General features: G+C 46.9%; 1 protein-coding gene across 1 annotated transcript in view; it reads right to left on the reverse strand.

The window, feature by feature from the left end:
- The window catches only part of LOC108788780 (meiosis-specific coiled-coil domain-containing protein MEIOC-like), a 13098-nt gene extending 10945 nt beyond the window's left edge, over nucleotides 1-2153 (reverse strand). Inside the window, exons 1-2 of the mRNA XM_018558637.1 lie at nucleotides 2014-2153; nucleotides 68-169 (exon numbers count right to left, since the gene is read on the reverse strand). Of these exons, the coding sequence (XP_018414139.1) occupies nucleotides 68-169; nucleotides 2014-2153 (242 nt within the window). The remainder of the gene's footprint in view (nucleotides 1-67; nucleotides 170-2013) is intronic.
- Nucleotides 2154-16205: the final 14052 nt, after the last annotated feature.

Here is a 16205-nt window from a genome sequence, read left to right on the forward strand (position 1 = left end):
GATACCCAGAGGAAGAACTCTCTGACCAATCAGAGTACCCATGTTAGGAGACCCTATTGGTGCTTACCAATCTGTCACAGCATCAATTTTGTTTGCGTCTTCTGGGCGGTTTGACATCAACCCGAACACATCTGTACGGTTTTCAGAGTCGGGGAAAGGGTACACAGCACTTTAAAACAAGAAAGAAAGAAAAATAAGGTAAAAATCATAATTACTTTAAATCGTCATTTCTTTTAGTTGCACAAGTCCTATCCAGGTCATCCAATCTACGGTTTAAGCAAAATTCACCACAGAGCCGTACCTGATTTTGTTATGGAGCTCTTGGTTAAGCCTTTCCCTTCCTCAAATGTACTGCCTTCAATTTAATCACATGATCGGTCTCACTTTTGCAATCGGTAAACCGCACTCTCACATTTTTTTATATGCTCACAGACTTACAATCTGGGCCATGCACCTGAAAACACCATAAAGTATAACGGCCATTCCCAAGGAGCTTAGAAAGGGAAGTATATAGAACTTGTATAGAACGTGTTTCGGAACTTCACAGTGGCAAGACCCCACCGGACTCACAGCTTCCTATTATTCTACCAAAGTCAGAGTCAGGCGTCACCTTCCTTAATCAAACTGACATTGGTCTATCACAGCACCAAGTCTGGGGGTTCCATGGTCGCTATAAATAAAGCTGAAACCGCATCCACGCACTCGGAAGTGACTGCCATTAAACATAATTTTCAAATTACAAACTTTTATTCCAGTAAAAAGTAATTAGGGATGCACCGATATATCGGCGGCCGAAACATATCGGCCGAAAATGGCACTTATGGCATAATTTTCTGGCGGATACAGCGGTGCATCCTATTCTCTCCTCCCCGCTGGGCGCTGCTGTGTCCCCGCGGGGAGGAGAGAAACTATGACAGGCTACTGAGCCCCCAGGGAGGAGAGCACTGTGAGCGGCCAGCGTCTCCTCCCACACCGCTCAGCCTCCTGTCACAGATCGGTGTGTGGGCGGAGACAGCCTGTGCTGTCACCGCAGGCTGAGCTCTGCTCGCTCAGCCTGCCGTGACAGCGTGTCAGGAAGGAGAGCGAAGTACAAGCAGTCGGTGATCGCTGAGTGTTTGTAAAAAATTGAGGACAGAGTATGTTTACTGTGTCTCCAATTATGAATGAATGGGAAGTGATCTACATCACATCTACATCACTTCCTGTACATTCATGATTGTGGTTATAGTAAACATACTCTGTCCTCATGTTATGAATGATCAGGAACACTCAGTATAGAGGATTCCTCTTCATTGATAACAGGAGATACAGAAAAAGAGATTGAGGACTCTGTGTGTCTCTGTGTCCACAATCTCTTTTTCAATTTTAAAAAGGGAAATATCAGGAGTCTGTTTAGACCCCCAATATTTCCCCCGAAGCCCCTAAAAGTAAAGTAAAAAAAAAAAAATTAAAGATTGTGACTGGGTTGGAATGTTTGACCGGTCACGTGGTCACACATTTTAACGTAATCGCGCCCACTTTTTCAGCGGTGAAATATGTGACCGGCAAAAGTTGAAGAATTCCAAAGCTTTCTCAGCTGTTCCAGGGCAGATCGGCATCGCCGATGGTATGTGCAGGAGAACCGATCTGCCCTGGAATAGCTGATCGGTCCTGAAATGTCACTTCTATGCGACTTGTGGAATGTGAGATCGCACTCACAAAGTCATATAGAAGTGACATTTCAGGACCGATCAGCTGTTCCAGGGCAGATCGGTAACCTGTCAGACATTCTAACGTAGTCACAAACTTTGATGACCATGTACATCAGATCCCCCATAGACTGACATGGGGTCCGGTGATTTCAGTGTTTTCCTCCATCGCAAAATGGACATGTCACAGTGGGGACATCCCTCCGTACTGGTCCGATCAGGAGCGGATCCGCGCACAGATCTCCTCCTGATCAGCCCGTGTGAAAGGGGCCTTAATGTCGCCCGGTGTAAGATAACTGAAAGAATGTATTATTTCTACTATTACCTCTTCTCCAAACAGTCAGTTATAGAAGATGTTTTTGTTTCTTCGTCACACACAGACCAGCTGCTGTACAGTTTGGACTGGGAAGGTGGAACGGCACTGGTAATCCCATTCACCAACTGGGAAAGTAACGGATTGTCCATGCTTGGAATCATGCAGCCAACCTGAAAAGAGGAGAAAAACAGTCTTTACACAGGAACATGCAATGGTGTTCACCACACGCGGCATATGGTAGAGAAATCAAAGGGCAATCAAGGGGTCAGTCCATCCATTTATATTTTTGGCGGGATGTATTTGACCTATTGCCTACTTTCATCTCTTAGGCTGGGTTCACACCGGAGCGTTTTTTTAATGCTAGTTTTTCAGCTCGTTTTTTCGTTCAGTGAAATGCGTGTTTCACTGGCGGTATGATTTTTTTTCCCCTTCATTTTCTCTATTTAAAAAAAAAATATATATATTTTTATTTTCACTTTTAAAACTCCAGCAGTGAGATCTCCGATAAGAGTTCCTGGATTCCTTTCTGGGGTTACCCTACTCCCCTTGTTATATTCCCCATACTACAAAATACAATCAAATTCCATAATGGAAAGTTTTACGCAGAAAATAAAAATCGTTCCAGGCTATATTTGTAAAAAGAGAATAAATTGAACACGTTTCATGAGTGATACTGTTCATGTAAATTGTAATTGGCCAGACTGTCAGGGAAAGCTTCCATTGCATGCAAGTACCAGCTGATTGCACCAGACCCCCCACAGCCAACTGATCTCAGGGGGGATGCAGCTAACAACTGTGTTGCAAGAAAGACATCTCTTTTAAAGTTAAAAGGAGTTGTAAAGTCCCAGCACATACTATGGTCAAAAATTAAAAAGAAATTTGTAGCTCTATATTGAATTCTGTAAGTTCTATCCCACTCCTAATAACCAGATCCATGTAGAAGTTTGTAAACTAAAGCTGCCCATAGGATGGACTTCCTCAATGCACTGACACCATTACACTCAGCCCTGTGAATACGCACTTCTTGGTGTCACCGCTCTCACAGAGTCTACCTTCTGAACTACAACTCAACGTCTGAACAATGTAAGATTGTCATTGATTGCTGGAAGCAATGCATGATGGAATATGTAGTCTACTGAAATGGAGATTACATCAAGCAGCAGGGAAAGAGACGCAAAGCACACTGGAAATGCAGAAAGTGATGGGCAGACGGGAGGCAGCAATCAATACATCAAAGGGATTTTATCATGTAAACTTTGATTGCATCATCAAAAACAACTTCAGTATGTATTCGTATCACAATGCCGATGTTAGAACAGGAGAGGATGTGCTGGGACTTCACAACTCCTTTCAGCTTTGAAAATGAAAGCTAGATGCTGATTGGTTGCCATGCACATTTTGTCTGCCCAGTCTTAGTGAATCCCCCTCATTGAGAGGCTCCACAGGGGTCACACTGTTGTCTTCTGCACTAAAATGAGAAAAACAGCAGCTGCTGGAATTACGTTTTCTTATATATTTCCTATTTGAGTTCTCGATGACAAAACAGAACAATACCAGCTCATGGAGCTACCAAGAGTGGTCGTCATAGCCACAAACTATATTCTAAGTAGGTATGCACCGATATACTGTATTTTTCCGTGTATAAGACTATATCTTTCCTTTAAAATATTTAACCTAAAAATGGAGGGGTGTCTTATACACGGGGGGCCGAGAGGAGAACCGAGAGGAGTTGCGAAACTGCAGATACCTCTGCAAACTAAACTTCCGATTGCAGAGACAAGCTAACAGGTTTCCTCCAATCATGAGCCTTATGTACCTGACATCAGCTGATGCTGCGGAGAGCCTGTAGCCAGTGCCCCAGATGCAACAGGGAGCCCATAAAAATGTCAGAAAAAAAAAAAATACCGGTACCAGTAAGCAGCTCTTACTCTGCAAAATTTAAACTGGATGTAATCAGTTATGCAAAAGAGCATGGAAAATATTGATTTCTGAATTTTGGGTAAGAAAAGTGGGGGGCGTCCTATAGACGGAAAAATATGGTATATCGCCCGCCGAAAAAAATATCGTCTGTAAATGACACTTTCGGCTAAGGCCTGGTTCACACCTGGGTGTTTTACACAGCGTTCCTACACGCTGTAAAACGCTCAACATGTGAAAACCAATGATTGCCTATGGGCATGGTTCCCACCTGGGCAGCGTTGTGGGAGGAGAGCGCTGTGAGAAGCCGGCGTCTCTCCTCCCACCGCGCTCAGCCATTTTCAGTTTCGGCCCGACATTTTTTTTTCATTTCGGTTTTCTTTTAAAAATGTTCATTTCGGTGCACCTCTAATTCTAAGGGCTCATTTAGACGGGTGCACAAGCCCATAAAAAGGCCCGATCAGTGAAGGGACAGGTGCTGCGTGTAATTGTGCGCGGCAGCCTGTTCTCCCCTATGGGTCAGCGTGCGTCCAAGTACGGGCACACGGATCCGCACGGATGTACAGGTTCAGGTATGGTGTGACCGCATGTAATTGCTTGCAGCCGTGCCCTCTCACACAGAGCACATGTCCCTCCCGGGATCGGGTCTTTTTATGGGTGTGCATGCTGTGGGCCCCTAAGCCTGTGGCTCCGATGTAAATGGAGATGTTATTAGAAATAAACAATTGCATCAGAATGAATTAGCAACACTTGTCTCCTACAAAGAGTCTGGTGAATGTTTTGTGACTGTATATAATGGAGGCTCAAAAAATGCCCCCCCCCCCCATTGAGGAGGAAGTGCCACCACCCCATACTCCTAAGTACTACACATGAACTGAATGTACTTGGTACTTTATGGGTACAGTATTGAAATTGAAACAATGTATACAGTTATAAAATAACAGCACAAACTTTTATAAGACACTAATGTGTTCATATATGTACAGTACAAAAATGCCTTTCCCCAAGGTCACCATCATATCAGAGCATCGCAGTCACACTGAGGGCAAACAGACTGTTCACTCTGCAGGGGAATTTTGGTGAATGTGATGAAATTATACAAAAGAAAACCCAATCATATGCAAGGAAAACAAAAAAGAACAACGGCATTTTTACTTCCGTGTGATTGGATGATGGAAGTCTGCAGAGCTTCACCTCATTCACTAAGCTAAGGGGAGACTTCCCTGCAAAGTGCAAATTCCCTTACATAGCAAACAGTCTATTTTACTTTAGTACATCAACTCCATTGGCTCTATAGATGGGACGCCAGGATACTCGATGCGATTCATAGGCACTGTAGGCCACTTCTTCAGGAAACCAAGGAGGATGTTATCTATAATGTATGATATACGATACATCCTTAGACATACAGTTGTGCTCAAAGGTTTGCACACCCATGGAGAATTAGTAATATATGGACCATTTTTAAAGAAAACATGAGTGAGCAGACAAAACACATTTCTTTTATTTCTTATGTAATTCCTATTCAGCTGTAGGTGATAACAGAACGGCACAACCATAAAAACAAAACATGACAAAAAATAAAAAAAATGAAATGACCCGTTCAAAGGTCTGCATCCCCTTAGTTCTTAATACTGTGTACTGCCCCCTTAAAGGAGAACTATGAGGGGGAGGGGCTTTTCACTCACCTCATAGTTCTAGCCGACCTGTGACAATGAGACTGTCACAGGTCGGCTCAGTAGATCGGGAGGTGAGCGAACACATACCGGCGTTCGCTCACCTCTCGATCCTGTCACGGCTCTCTGCAGAGATTCCCCCCTCCGATCCCCCAGCGCTGACTGGCGGAACGGACGGGGGAGGGTACAGCTGGCTCTGCCTCTAGATAGGCAGAGCCAGCTGTCAGTCACGCCGCTGGGCGGATCCCGGCATAATTGTCGGGATCCGCTTCAGCTGCGGCGTCTCAGTATACCGCTCGCGGTATACTCAGCCTAGGGTGACGGGAGGATGCTAGTTTGTGTCCTCCCGTTACCCTAAGGAGAACTATGGGGAAAAGACTTAACCCCATAGTTCTCCTTTAAGCATCAATGACAGCGTGCAGTCTCTTGTAATAGTTGTCTATGAGGCCCCCAAATTCTTGCCGGTGGTATAACTGGCCATTCGTCCTCTAGGTCATGCAAAGTCTTTGGTCGTCTTGCATGAATCGCACATTTGAGATCTCCCCAGAGCGGCTCGATGATATTAAAAGGTGAGGAGACTGTGATGGCCACTCCAGAACCTTCACCTTTTTCTGCTGTGACCCCTGGAGGGTCAACTCGGCCTTGTGCTTAGGGTCATTGGGGTGCTGGAAAGTCTAAGACCGTCCCATTCGCAGCTTTCGTGCAGAAGACTGCAAATTGTCTGCCAGTATTTCCTGCGAATGCAGTATTATGCCGCATTCCTCTTGCCATCAATTTTCACAAGATTCCCCGTGCCTGTAGAGCTCACCCCCCCCAAAAAAAACCCATCAGTGAGCCACCACCTTGCTTCACAGTGGGGATGGTATTCTTGTCGCTATAGGCCTTGCTGACCCCTCTCCAAACATAGCAATTATGGTTGTGACTATAAAGCTTTATTTTGGTCTTGTCACTCCAAATTACAGCGTGCTCGAAGCAGTGAGGTGCGGCAAGGTGTTGTCGGGCATATTGTAACCGGGCTTTTTTGTGGCATTGGCGCAGTAAAGGTTTCTTTCTGCCAACTCGACCATGCAGCTCATTTTTGTTCCAGTAAAATCAACCACACCGTCTCTTTCCAGAGCAGCCTGTATTTCTCCTGAGGTTACCTGCGGGGTTTTCTTTGTATCCCCAACAATTCTCCTGGCAGTTGTGGCTGCAATCCCTCTTGGTCTACCTGACCTTGGCTTGGTATCAAGAGATCCCCCAATTTTCCACTTCTTGATAAGTGATTGGACAGTAGTGACTGACATTTTCAGGGCTTTGGGTAGCTTTTTATATCCTTCTCCATCTTTATAAAGTTCCATTACCTTGTTACGCAGGTCTTCTGACCGTTCTTTTCTGCTCTCCATGGCTCAGTATCCAGCCTGCTCGGTGCATCCACCTGAGAGCGAACAAACTCATTGACTGTTTATATACAGACACTGATTGTAGATTTGGGAAATGAACCATCAATTGCCATTTTAACCCGCGTGTGTTACCTTGTGTGTCTGTAACAAGGCCAAACATTCCAGGGTATTATGTAAACTTTTGATCAGGGACATTTGGGTGATTTCTGTTATTATTGTTGTTTAAGAAGGAGCCAAACAACTATGTGATAATAAATGGCTTTATGTAATCACTATCCCTAAATAAAATCGTTTTTTGGCATGAGCAGTCATATTTTCAATATCAATGCCAAAATGTCATGATTTCTGCCAGAGTTTGCAAACGTTTGAGCACAACTGTATATACATTCCTAGAAAACTTATATCCATCATTGCCAAATATTTACAGGTATTTACATGGCAGCAACAATTACGCAGCACTTTACATAGTGCACATTCACATCAGTCCCTGCCCTCAATCTAAGGTCCCTATCTCACATGTATACATGAGGGCCAATTTAGACAGGAGCCAAATAACCTTCCAGCGTGTCTTTGGAGTGTGGGAGGAAACTGCAGTACCTGGAGGAAACCCAAGCAAGCACCGGGAGAACATGCAAACTCCCCGCAGATAGTGCTAACCACTACACCACGGTGCTGCCCCATTAAAAGGCAAATTCCACCTTTTGTAAAAAAAATAATAATATATGGACACTTGTTCATAAAAGAAAAAAAACCTGCATTTAGTATTTTTTTTGCATTTTCCAGTAAAACGTTGGAACCGTGATAAGTGGTTCATGGGTGCAATGCTCTGGCTCCTGCAGGCTCTTCCTCCCATCCATGTCCACACCTCAGTACAAACATTTAGCAACACTGACAGGAGGAAGAATACATGGACTACAAGGGCAGTGACCCTATTGCACTTGTTTTCCCTTGAGAACTACAAGTTCTCTGCCGCATTGGCTGATGGGACTCGTCATTTCTCAGTTCACAGTTACAGCCAAAGGCTCCACCCACACAGCCGTGCCGAATTAAACAACAACTCCGGTAGGCCACGTTGTTATATATCAGGACAAATTCATATTCATTTGTCCACCCTCTGCAAAATTGTATACATGGGGAAGTGGTTAGCGCTTCTGCCTTGCAATACTAGGTAGTCCCCGGTTAGAATCCCGGCCAGGTCACTATGTGTCAACATGAGTTTGCATGTTCTCCCTGTGCTGCTGTGGGTTTCCTCCCACACTCCAAAGACATCCTTAAAGGTTAATTGCCTTCAGACGAGAGGTGCCCATACACCTGCCGATTATTGTACGATAATCGTGGTAACCCCACCATCGTATGATAATCGGCAGGTGTACGGGCAGCGTGCGACTGCTTCTACTGTAAGGTTGCACGACATTCGTCTTCCGAGCACGCTTGAAAATCGTACGAGTTTCGGCGGGGTGGTCGGTAGACGAACGTCGCAAGAGCACACTGCCCGCTCAGCACTGCAATCATCGGAAGCCCTCCCCGCCGATGTTCGCAAGTACGATCTGCCTGTCCAAGACGGGCAGGTCATACGAATTTTTAATCACCTTACAACCATCGCACAACGAAAGTCGTGCGATGGTTGTAAGGTGTATGGCCAGCTTAAATCAGCCATGTGAGATAGGGACCTTAGATTGTAAGCTCCTTGAGGGCAGGCACTGATGTGAATGTATACTATGTAAAGCGCAGCGTAAATTGTCGGCGCTCTATAGATATTTGTAATGGCGACAAATAACCAGCCAACAAACTGATAAAACCAGCAGCTGCTGGAAGGTTATTCCTTCTTTTCTCTATCTGAATTATTGATGCTAAAGCAGACCAGTACCTACACCCGTGTAGAAACTTTGAGGCTACTAGGAGTGGTAGTCCTATCCCCCAACTATATTCTAAGTCTTTGTCCTAAAAGTAAATAGAGATGATCATGTTCCAAAAATAACATTTGCATTAGAATGAATTAGCAACACATGTCTCCTACAGACGGCCCAGCGATAAATTCATACCTACATCAGATGGCCAATTAAAAGTAATATTATTCCGTACGCAGGACCGTCATTTCACACGTTTGCCATTTATGCTAGATTGCATGCACAAAATAGTGAGCGTGCGCTGACCCCGTGCGAGCTGCTGGTGGGTTCATTGAAGTGCAGTTGCCAATGACCTGTGGACACAACAGTGTGAGGCACCTGCATATAGAGACTGTTGCTATGCCATTACGAACATTGTAAGCGTCTACGCTGGGTCTCCACCCACTTCCAGCATCAATATCTTATAAACGGACTGGAGTGATGGATGCCAAGCACATAATCAGACAAGGATTCGAGAGGGAAGATCATTGAAGGGTCACTGGTCCTGCATGAGGATGATAGCAGCATGCAGAACTGGTACTTGCTAACGAAAGCCACATTTGATTCACAAGGGCCTGCCCACAAGCATTCCTGGATTCCCTCTGCAATCAAGGCATTCCCCCCACCCCCCTCTGGAGGTTACACAACAAGCCTTCCGCTATCTCCCCCACCCCTACAGCTAACATAGCAAGCCCTAATCACCGCTGCCAGAGATTGTATTAATTGCAGCTTACATCGCCGTTGCTCCTCCGCAGCCTGGCTCAGCCATGTCCAGGGTCTGATGTCACTGAGCAGTGAGAGCTGCAGGCTGGATGGGAGTTGCAGTCTCGCGTTGAGTCCAAGAGTAAATAATACAAGGGGGCTGCTGTGCACATAAGCGCCTCTAGGTGGCAGGAGCGGAGCTCACAGAGAGCTGATGATGAGCTGCACAACAACAAAGCGTGCAAGTTTCCAAGCAGCCATATGGGCTTCTATTGGAGACGCAAGCTGCCAAATGTTTTCAAGGGTGCTCAGAGCGTCTCTCAACAATTGCTTTGCTCTGTTCACAATATGGGATCTGAATTTTCACCAACGAAGCTCGAATCATCTAAAAGAAGTGTTTTTCAACTTTTTTATAGTTACGGCTCCCTTTAAAAGTATGCTAAATCTCAAGGCACCCCAGTCTAAAGTGTCATAGATTTTATAGGGGTCAACTGAACAACAATGCTCAGAAAATTATTTTTTTCCCCCCTTCATATCAAGATTCCCCCCTCCCCTTGCTTTCATATCACCCATTGCATCAGTAGCCCCCTCTTCACATCAGAAGCCCCACTTTCAAATCAGAGCCCCCCCCCCTTTTACATCAGTAGCCCTCCTTCACATTAGAAGCCCCCCTTTCAAATCAGTCCCCCCTTCATATCAGAGTCCCCCCCCCCCTTTCCTATTAGAGTTCCCCCTTTACATCATGAGCCCCACATTCATGAGGGTTCCCCTTTTGCATCAGTAGCCTCCCATCACATTAGAGGTCCCACTTTCATATCAATGCCCCTCCCCCCCCCTTTCACAACAGGAGCCCTCTTCACATCAGAAGCCCCACTTTCATATTAGAGTCCCCCCTTCTTTCACATCAGAGTTCCCCTTTTACATCAGTACAATACAAACGGATACAAGATGGAAAGGAGAAGGGGAAATACAGTGGTACCTCAGTTCACAAACTTAATTCGTTCCATGATTCTGGTCACAAACCGAATCAAACTGCGATCAGACCGCGATCTCGACTAGAGGAAGCCACAACCATGTGTCAGAGCGGGGAAGACGGCTGCGGTCGTGTTCGTCACCCGATGCGGCGTACGCGAACGGAAGAAAAATTTTGCCGAACTTCCTGTTCGCTAACCGAATTGTTTGCGAACAGACGCGTTCGTGAACCGAGGAACCACTGTAGACAGATGCAATTACACAACTTTGAAGAGAGTTCTCTCTATACGATGCTTCCAATAACGAGAAGAATCCATTCAACACCGGGGTGTGGAAATTTTGGGAAAAACTACTTGTCCAAGGACTAAAGTGGGGGCCGAATCTACGTGTCCTTCATGACAATCTACTTGTCCTGATACAAAAAAAATAATTTTAACCAAAACCGTGTTTAGCAGTGCTAAGAAGCGCTTCTCATTGGTCAGTGCCGTCAGGTGACCGCGTTGACCAACGAGTGCTTGCAATTTGCGACCGAAATTCAGAATACATAGAACAGGTACAGATACTACACCCGTACTGGTGGAGGGGGAAGGACCGTTCGCCGAAAGGTAAGGATAGTGGGAGGGGGATTTGTGCGGGTAATTCCGTTTTCCCAAATTACTTGGGAAAGTGAATTTAGCCTTTAGGGTGGGTGCAGACCTGCGGATTCCGGGGACGTGCGATCGTGTGCGGTAGCCTCCGCATGTAAGGGGTTACATCTGGGTGGCAATCGCTGAAAAAAAGGTACATGTACCTATTTTCACGACATGCACCGCGCAGTGTTTTCAACTGTGATCGTGTGTGATCGCCCGGGCGTTATTGCTGCAGGAAAACGCGCAACCTGCCCTATTAGAAAATAATGGCACTGACAGCACGATTGGCGGTGGTGTGCGATTCCGTGACCACCCAGCCATCCGATCGCGCTGGCAGTGCCATTTTTTTCTAATGGCACCCCAGTCGTGCCGGGCAGGTTGCGGTGTTTTCCGAGCGTTAGCACACAATCGCAGTTTATTCACATGCAGATGGGGCAGCAGAACTGGTTTTCATCTTTTATTTACTTTGGAAAAAAATTTCATTTGTTTTATTATTTTTACATTTTTATTTAGTTACATTTTTAACTATTATTTAGTACTTTTTTTTTAAAACTTAACTGTAGTACTATCACACAGTGATAGCTTTTGGAGGTGACAGGTTCTCTTTATTGACCCTGTTACCTCCAACACAGGAGTTCTAGAACAGCTCTGTGCTAGAACTCCTGTGACAGAAACGAGCAGCGGCCGCCAGAGGGAGGTGACAGAGCCTGTCACCTCACTCTGTCCTCCACCACCGCGCCGCTCTCAGCGCTTCGGGCCACGCCCCCCGCTCTCGTTGATCAACGCCCCCCGCTCGCAGCGCTCGTTTAAAAAACTCAAACCAGCCCTTCTACTTGTCTGTAGCAGGGCTAAAACAGTGAAAAAACTACTTGCCCGGAACTACATGTCCCGGGCGTCGGGCGATACGAATTCCACACCCCTGATGAATTATTAAACGCCCCCCGCTCGCCGGTCCACGCCCCCCGCTCGCAGCGCCGCTCATTTAAAAAAGTCAAACCAGCCTTGCTACGTGTCTGTAGCAGGACTAAAACAGTGAAATAACTACTTGCCCAGCGCCCGGAACTGCATGTCCCAGGCATCGAGCGATACGAATTCCACACCCCTGCAACATATCAGGGCCGGTGCACACCTAGGCGACCGTGCACAATTCCGCGCAGATTGCCGTGCGGTCACGGAGTCGCCCAGCACAGATGGTCGCGCTGTGGGTGCCATTATTTTCTAATGGCACCCCAGTCGCGCCGGGCGGATCGCGCGGTTTTCCCGCTGCGATTCCGCCCATGCATCCGAACACTAAAACAGCCGTGCGTAGTGTATTGCAAAAAAAAAAAAAAAGGTACTGCCGTGCGGAAGTCACCCCATTCAAATCAATGGGGCCGTGTGGCAATCGCTGCCTGCATTGTGCGGGACCGTGCAATCCCGGATCGCGGAGGTCTGCACCGGGCCTTAAACTTTCATTACTAATATTTAAAAATGATTAATGCAGCAAAAATATCCAACTATTAAATGTGGAAAGATCTTTGTCCAACGCCCAATCACAGGACTATGGAAGGAAGGGCAGGTATAAGACCTACAGACTAGTACAGGGGTGAGCAACTCTGACCCTCCAGCTGCGCTTTACCTACAAATAACATCATGCCTCTGCCTCTTGAAGTCATGCCTGTGTCTGTCAGAGTCTTGCAATGCTTCATGGGAATTGTAGTTCCACAGCAGGTGGAAGGCCGGAGTTGCCCGCCCCCCGATCTAGTATAATGAATCAAAATACACCGGGGCTAGTTTACTGAAGGCAAACAGGTTGTTCACTTTGCAGGGGAAGTTTTTCGCCTTAGCTTAGTGAATGAGGTGAAGCTCTGCCAACTTCCATCGCTCAATCATGTGCAAGCAAAAACTTTTTTTGGGGGGGGAATGTTTGTTCAATTTGCTATTAGATAATGGGGTCAGTGAACGTGGATCGATAATGTGCATTATCAAAATGTTCTGATCACATTTTTCATATAAGCATTCGTACCAAAATCTATCAGTGTATGAAAAGCTTAAGGCAGGGCTGGACAAATCCTGGGAGCCAGGTCGCCGAATGCTCCCTAAAAATTACAGAGGGAGCCGGGTTTCAAAATGCTCCTTAAATATTACAGCAGGAACCAGGTCACCGAATGCTCCTTATAAATTACAGCAGGAACCAGGTCACCGAATGCTCTTTAAAAATTACAGCAGGGGCCAGGTCATCAAATGCTCCCTAAAAATTACAGCAGGGGCCAGGTCACCAATTGCTCCTTTAAAATTACAGCAGGGGCCAGGTCACCAATTGCTCCTTTAAAATTACAGCAGGGGCCAGGTCATCAAATGCTCCTTAAAAATTACAGCAGGGGCCAGGTCATCAAATGCTCCCTAAAAATTACAGCAGGGGCCAGGTCATCAAATGCTCCCTAAAAATTACAATGCTCCTTAAAAGCTGACGACTAACTTTTGAGGTTTTCTCTAGTTGTTGTCAATGAAGCTAGCCCCTAAAACAAATCGTACTGTTGCAGACTCCCGAATTCCATATTAAGGTATCCACTTCAGGGTTAAGAATACCACAAAGAGCCCATAATCAAGAGATTATTATACCTGATTACAATGTATCTGGTCTATGAACATACAAGAAGGCAGACTTACCTGCTGGCTGTGGAGGCCCCGGGTTATCACACTAGCCATGTCCAGCACAGGGCCACCTTGTCATTCCCTACTCGTGTGCAAAGAATATTGTGAACTCCGTATCTAGATCTCTGCTTTGGACAACAATAGCATCCTGTGGCCAAGGGTGTCCTTAGGACACACACACACACACACACTGTCACTAGGCACGAAGCAACCGCAGGAAACAAAAAGACTTCAGTTGCAATGTAAACAAAAGCAAAACAGAAACTAGACTGCAAACAAAAACATTTCAACTGATCTCAACGTATTGAAGACAAGATCTGGATATAAAGACTGTGACAAAAATACACCCAGACCGACCATGGTGGCCACACAGGGGCAGAGTTCTATAAATCGCACCTTCTAGCTCTAAGAATTTAGGCATGTACACACGGACGAGGCACCTCACAACGTCCCCCGGCTCAGAATTGGTGCCACCAATGCACCCCCGTTTACGAAGAGGACACAGAAGGCCCTGACTTTTTTTTAAGGCCCCATTCACACTGAGCGTATTGCAAATCGCGCGTTTATGATTTTGCGCGTTTTATCACGCAAGTGTTTGCATTGGGCTGAGTACAATGGCCCGACATCCGCACCAAAAAAGGGTCCTGCAAAGCGACAGGCACAGCTCCATTGGCATGCATTGGAGAGCGATATCGCAAGGATACGCTCAGTGTGAATCGGGCTTTTGGGGGAAAACAAAAGCGAGCAGACGAGGACTTTTAAGGACGCACATCCATATCGGGGTGCACGCCCGTGCAGAGACCCACTCCCAGGTGGGACAGGTGCTGCGTGCAGCAGGCTGTACCTTCCTATGGGAGGACGTGGCTACATGCAGATTCGATAATGCACATCTCAGCTGGGTCCACGTGCCCACGTTTGGATGGAGACAGCTTGCAACCCATAGCGAGGTACAGGCTGCTGCCTACAAAAACATGCAGCACCTGTCTCTGCACCCCGTATTGATTTTCATGCCTGGGTGAATGAGCCGGAACCAAATCAACAGAGATTGGACACATACAGGCATTGGGTCATACAATGTAAAATTTGGGCTTACGGATGTACGGATGTATTCCAAGAACGCAGACTTTCTAGACATTAGATTGTCACACCGTGCAACCCAACGGCTCACTAAAGCTGTCCACACACACACAGTCATATATCGGTCTCTTAGATCGGGCGGGGGTAATATGTGCATGATGGAGAAATGTTGGAGAATGGGCCATGCAGCGGACAGGTGAGTAGAGCTTGAGAGGGGTAAGCGCCGGGGTCACATAGAACAGTCATTTGATCAGCCTTACTGACCCCCCCCCTCCCTGACTCTTCCTACCCCGTAACCTCACACTGCACAGATGCATGGTGGGTGACCCCCTAACTAGGGATGCACCGGTAGCGGATTTTCGGAATCGAGTACTGACAATTTTTTTTCGGTTTTTGCCGATACCGGAAGCCAGTCTGCGTGTAATGACTTACCGCCAGGCTTCCTGATTAGCTGGGAAGCCGGCTCCATGCTCCCTCATCACCAGGTGACAAGGAAGCATGGAGCCAGCTTTTTAGCCAATCAGGAAGCCAGCTTCACGACCAATCAGGAAGCCGAGCGGCGAGTCATTACACGCCACCCTGGCTTCCTGATTGGCCGGGAAGCCGGCTCCATGCTTCCACGTCACCAAGTGATGAGGAAGCATGGAGCCGGCTTCCCGGCCAATTAGGATGCCGAGCGGCGAGTCATCACCTGCCCCCTGGCTTCCTGATTGGCCGGGAAGCCAGCTCCATTGCTCCCTGGTGACGAGGGAACACGGAGCCGGCTTCCCGGGCAATCAGGAAGCCGGGCGTCTTGCAATGACTCGCCGTCCGGTTTCCTGATGCCGGAAGTTCCGCTGTCGGAATAAGTATCGGGAGCATTTGGGTGAGTACGAGTACTTGCCGACATACTCGGTATCGGCACCCATACTGGTATCAGTATCCTCAATCCCTACCCTTAAAACCCAGGACGACATGTCGGGATTTACCAGGGTAAGTGAAGCTGATTGAGAGGGCAAATATAAACAACTTATAAGCAATGACTTCCACGGGCTCAGTGGCCACCCTATGTGACAGAAATAAAGTTAAAGAGGAACGCCAGGTTAACCCTTTCAGTGGGACTACCCCTACACAGGAAGGGTTAACTGCTGGTTCTGGTCTAGGAGCTCTAATAGACAAAAAATCCTCACCTGATCCTTGATCCCTGGCTGCTAGACCGGTCCCCGCAGCCTCCCCCTACCCCCCGCCCCCCTTGGTCTAAGCCCCTCTGACATCATCATGTCTAATACAGGTCCATTCACTGGATGTGAGGGACATACCCCAGACAGAGCGGGGGGGGGGGGGGGG

The sequence above is a fragment of the Nanorana parkeri genome, unplaced genomic scaffold (genome assembly GCF_000935625.1).
Source record: "Nanorana parkeri isolate BGI_ZX_2015 unplaced genomic scaffold, ASM93562v1 scaffold351, whole genome shotgun sequence".
In the NCBI taxonomy this organism is placed as follows: domain Eukaryota; kingdom Metazoa; phylum Chordata; class Amphibia; order Anura; family Dicroglossidae; genus Nanorana; species Nanorana parkeri.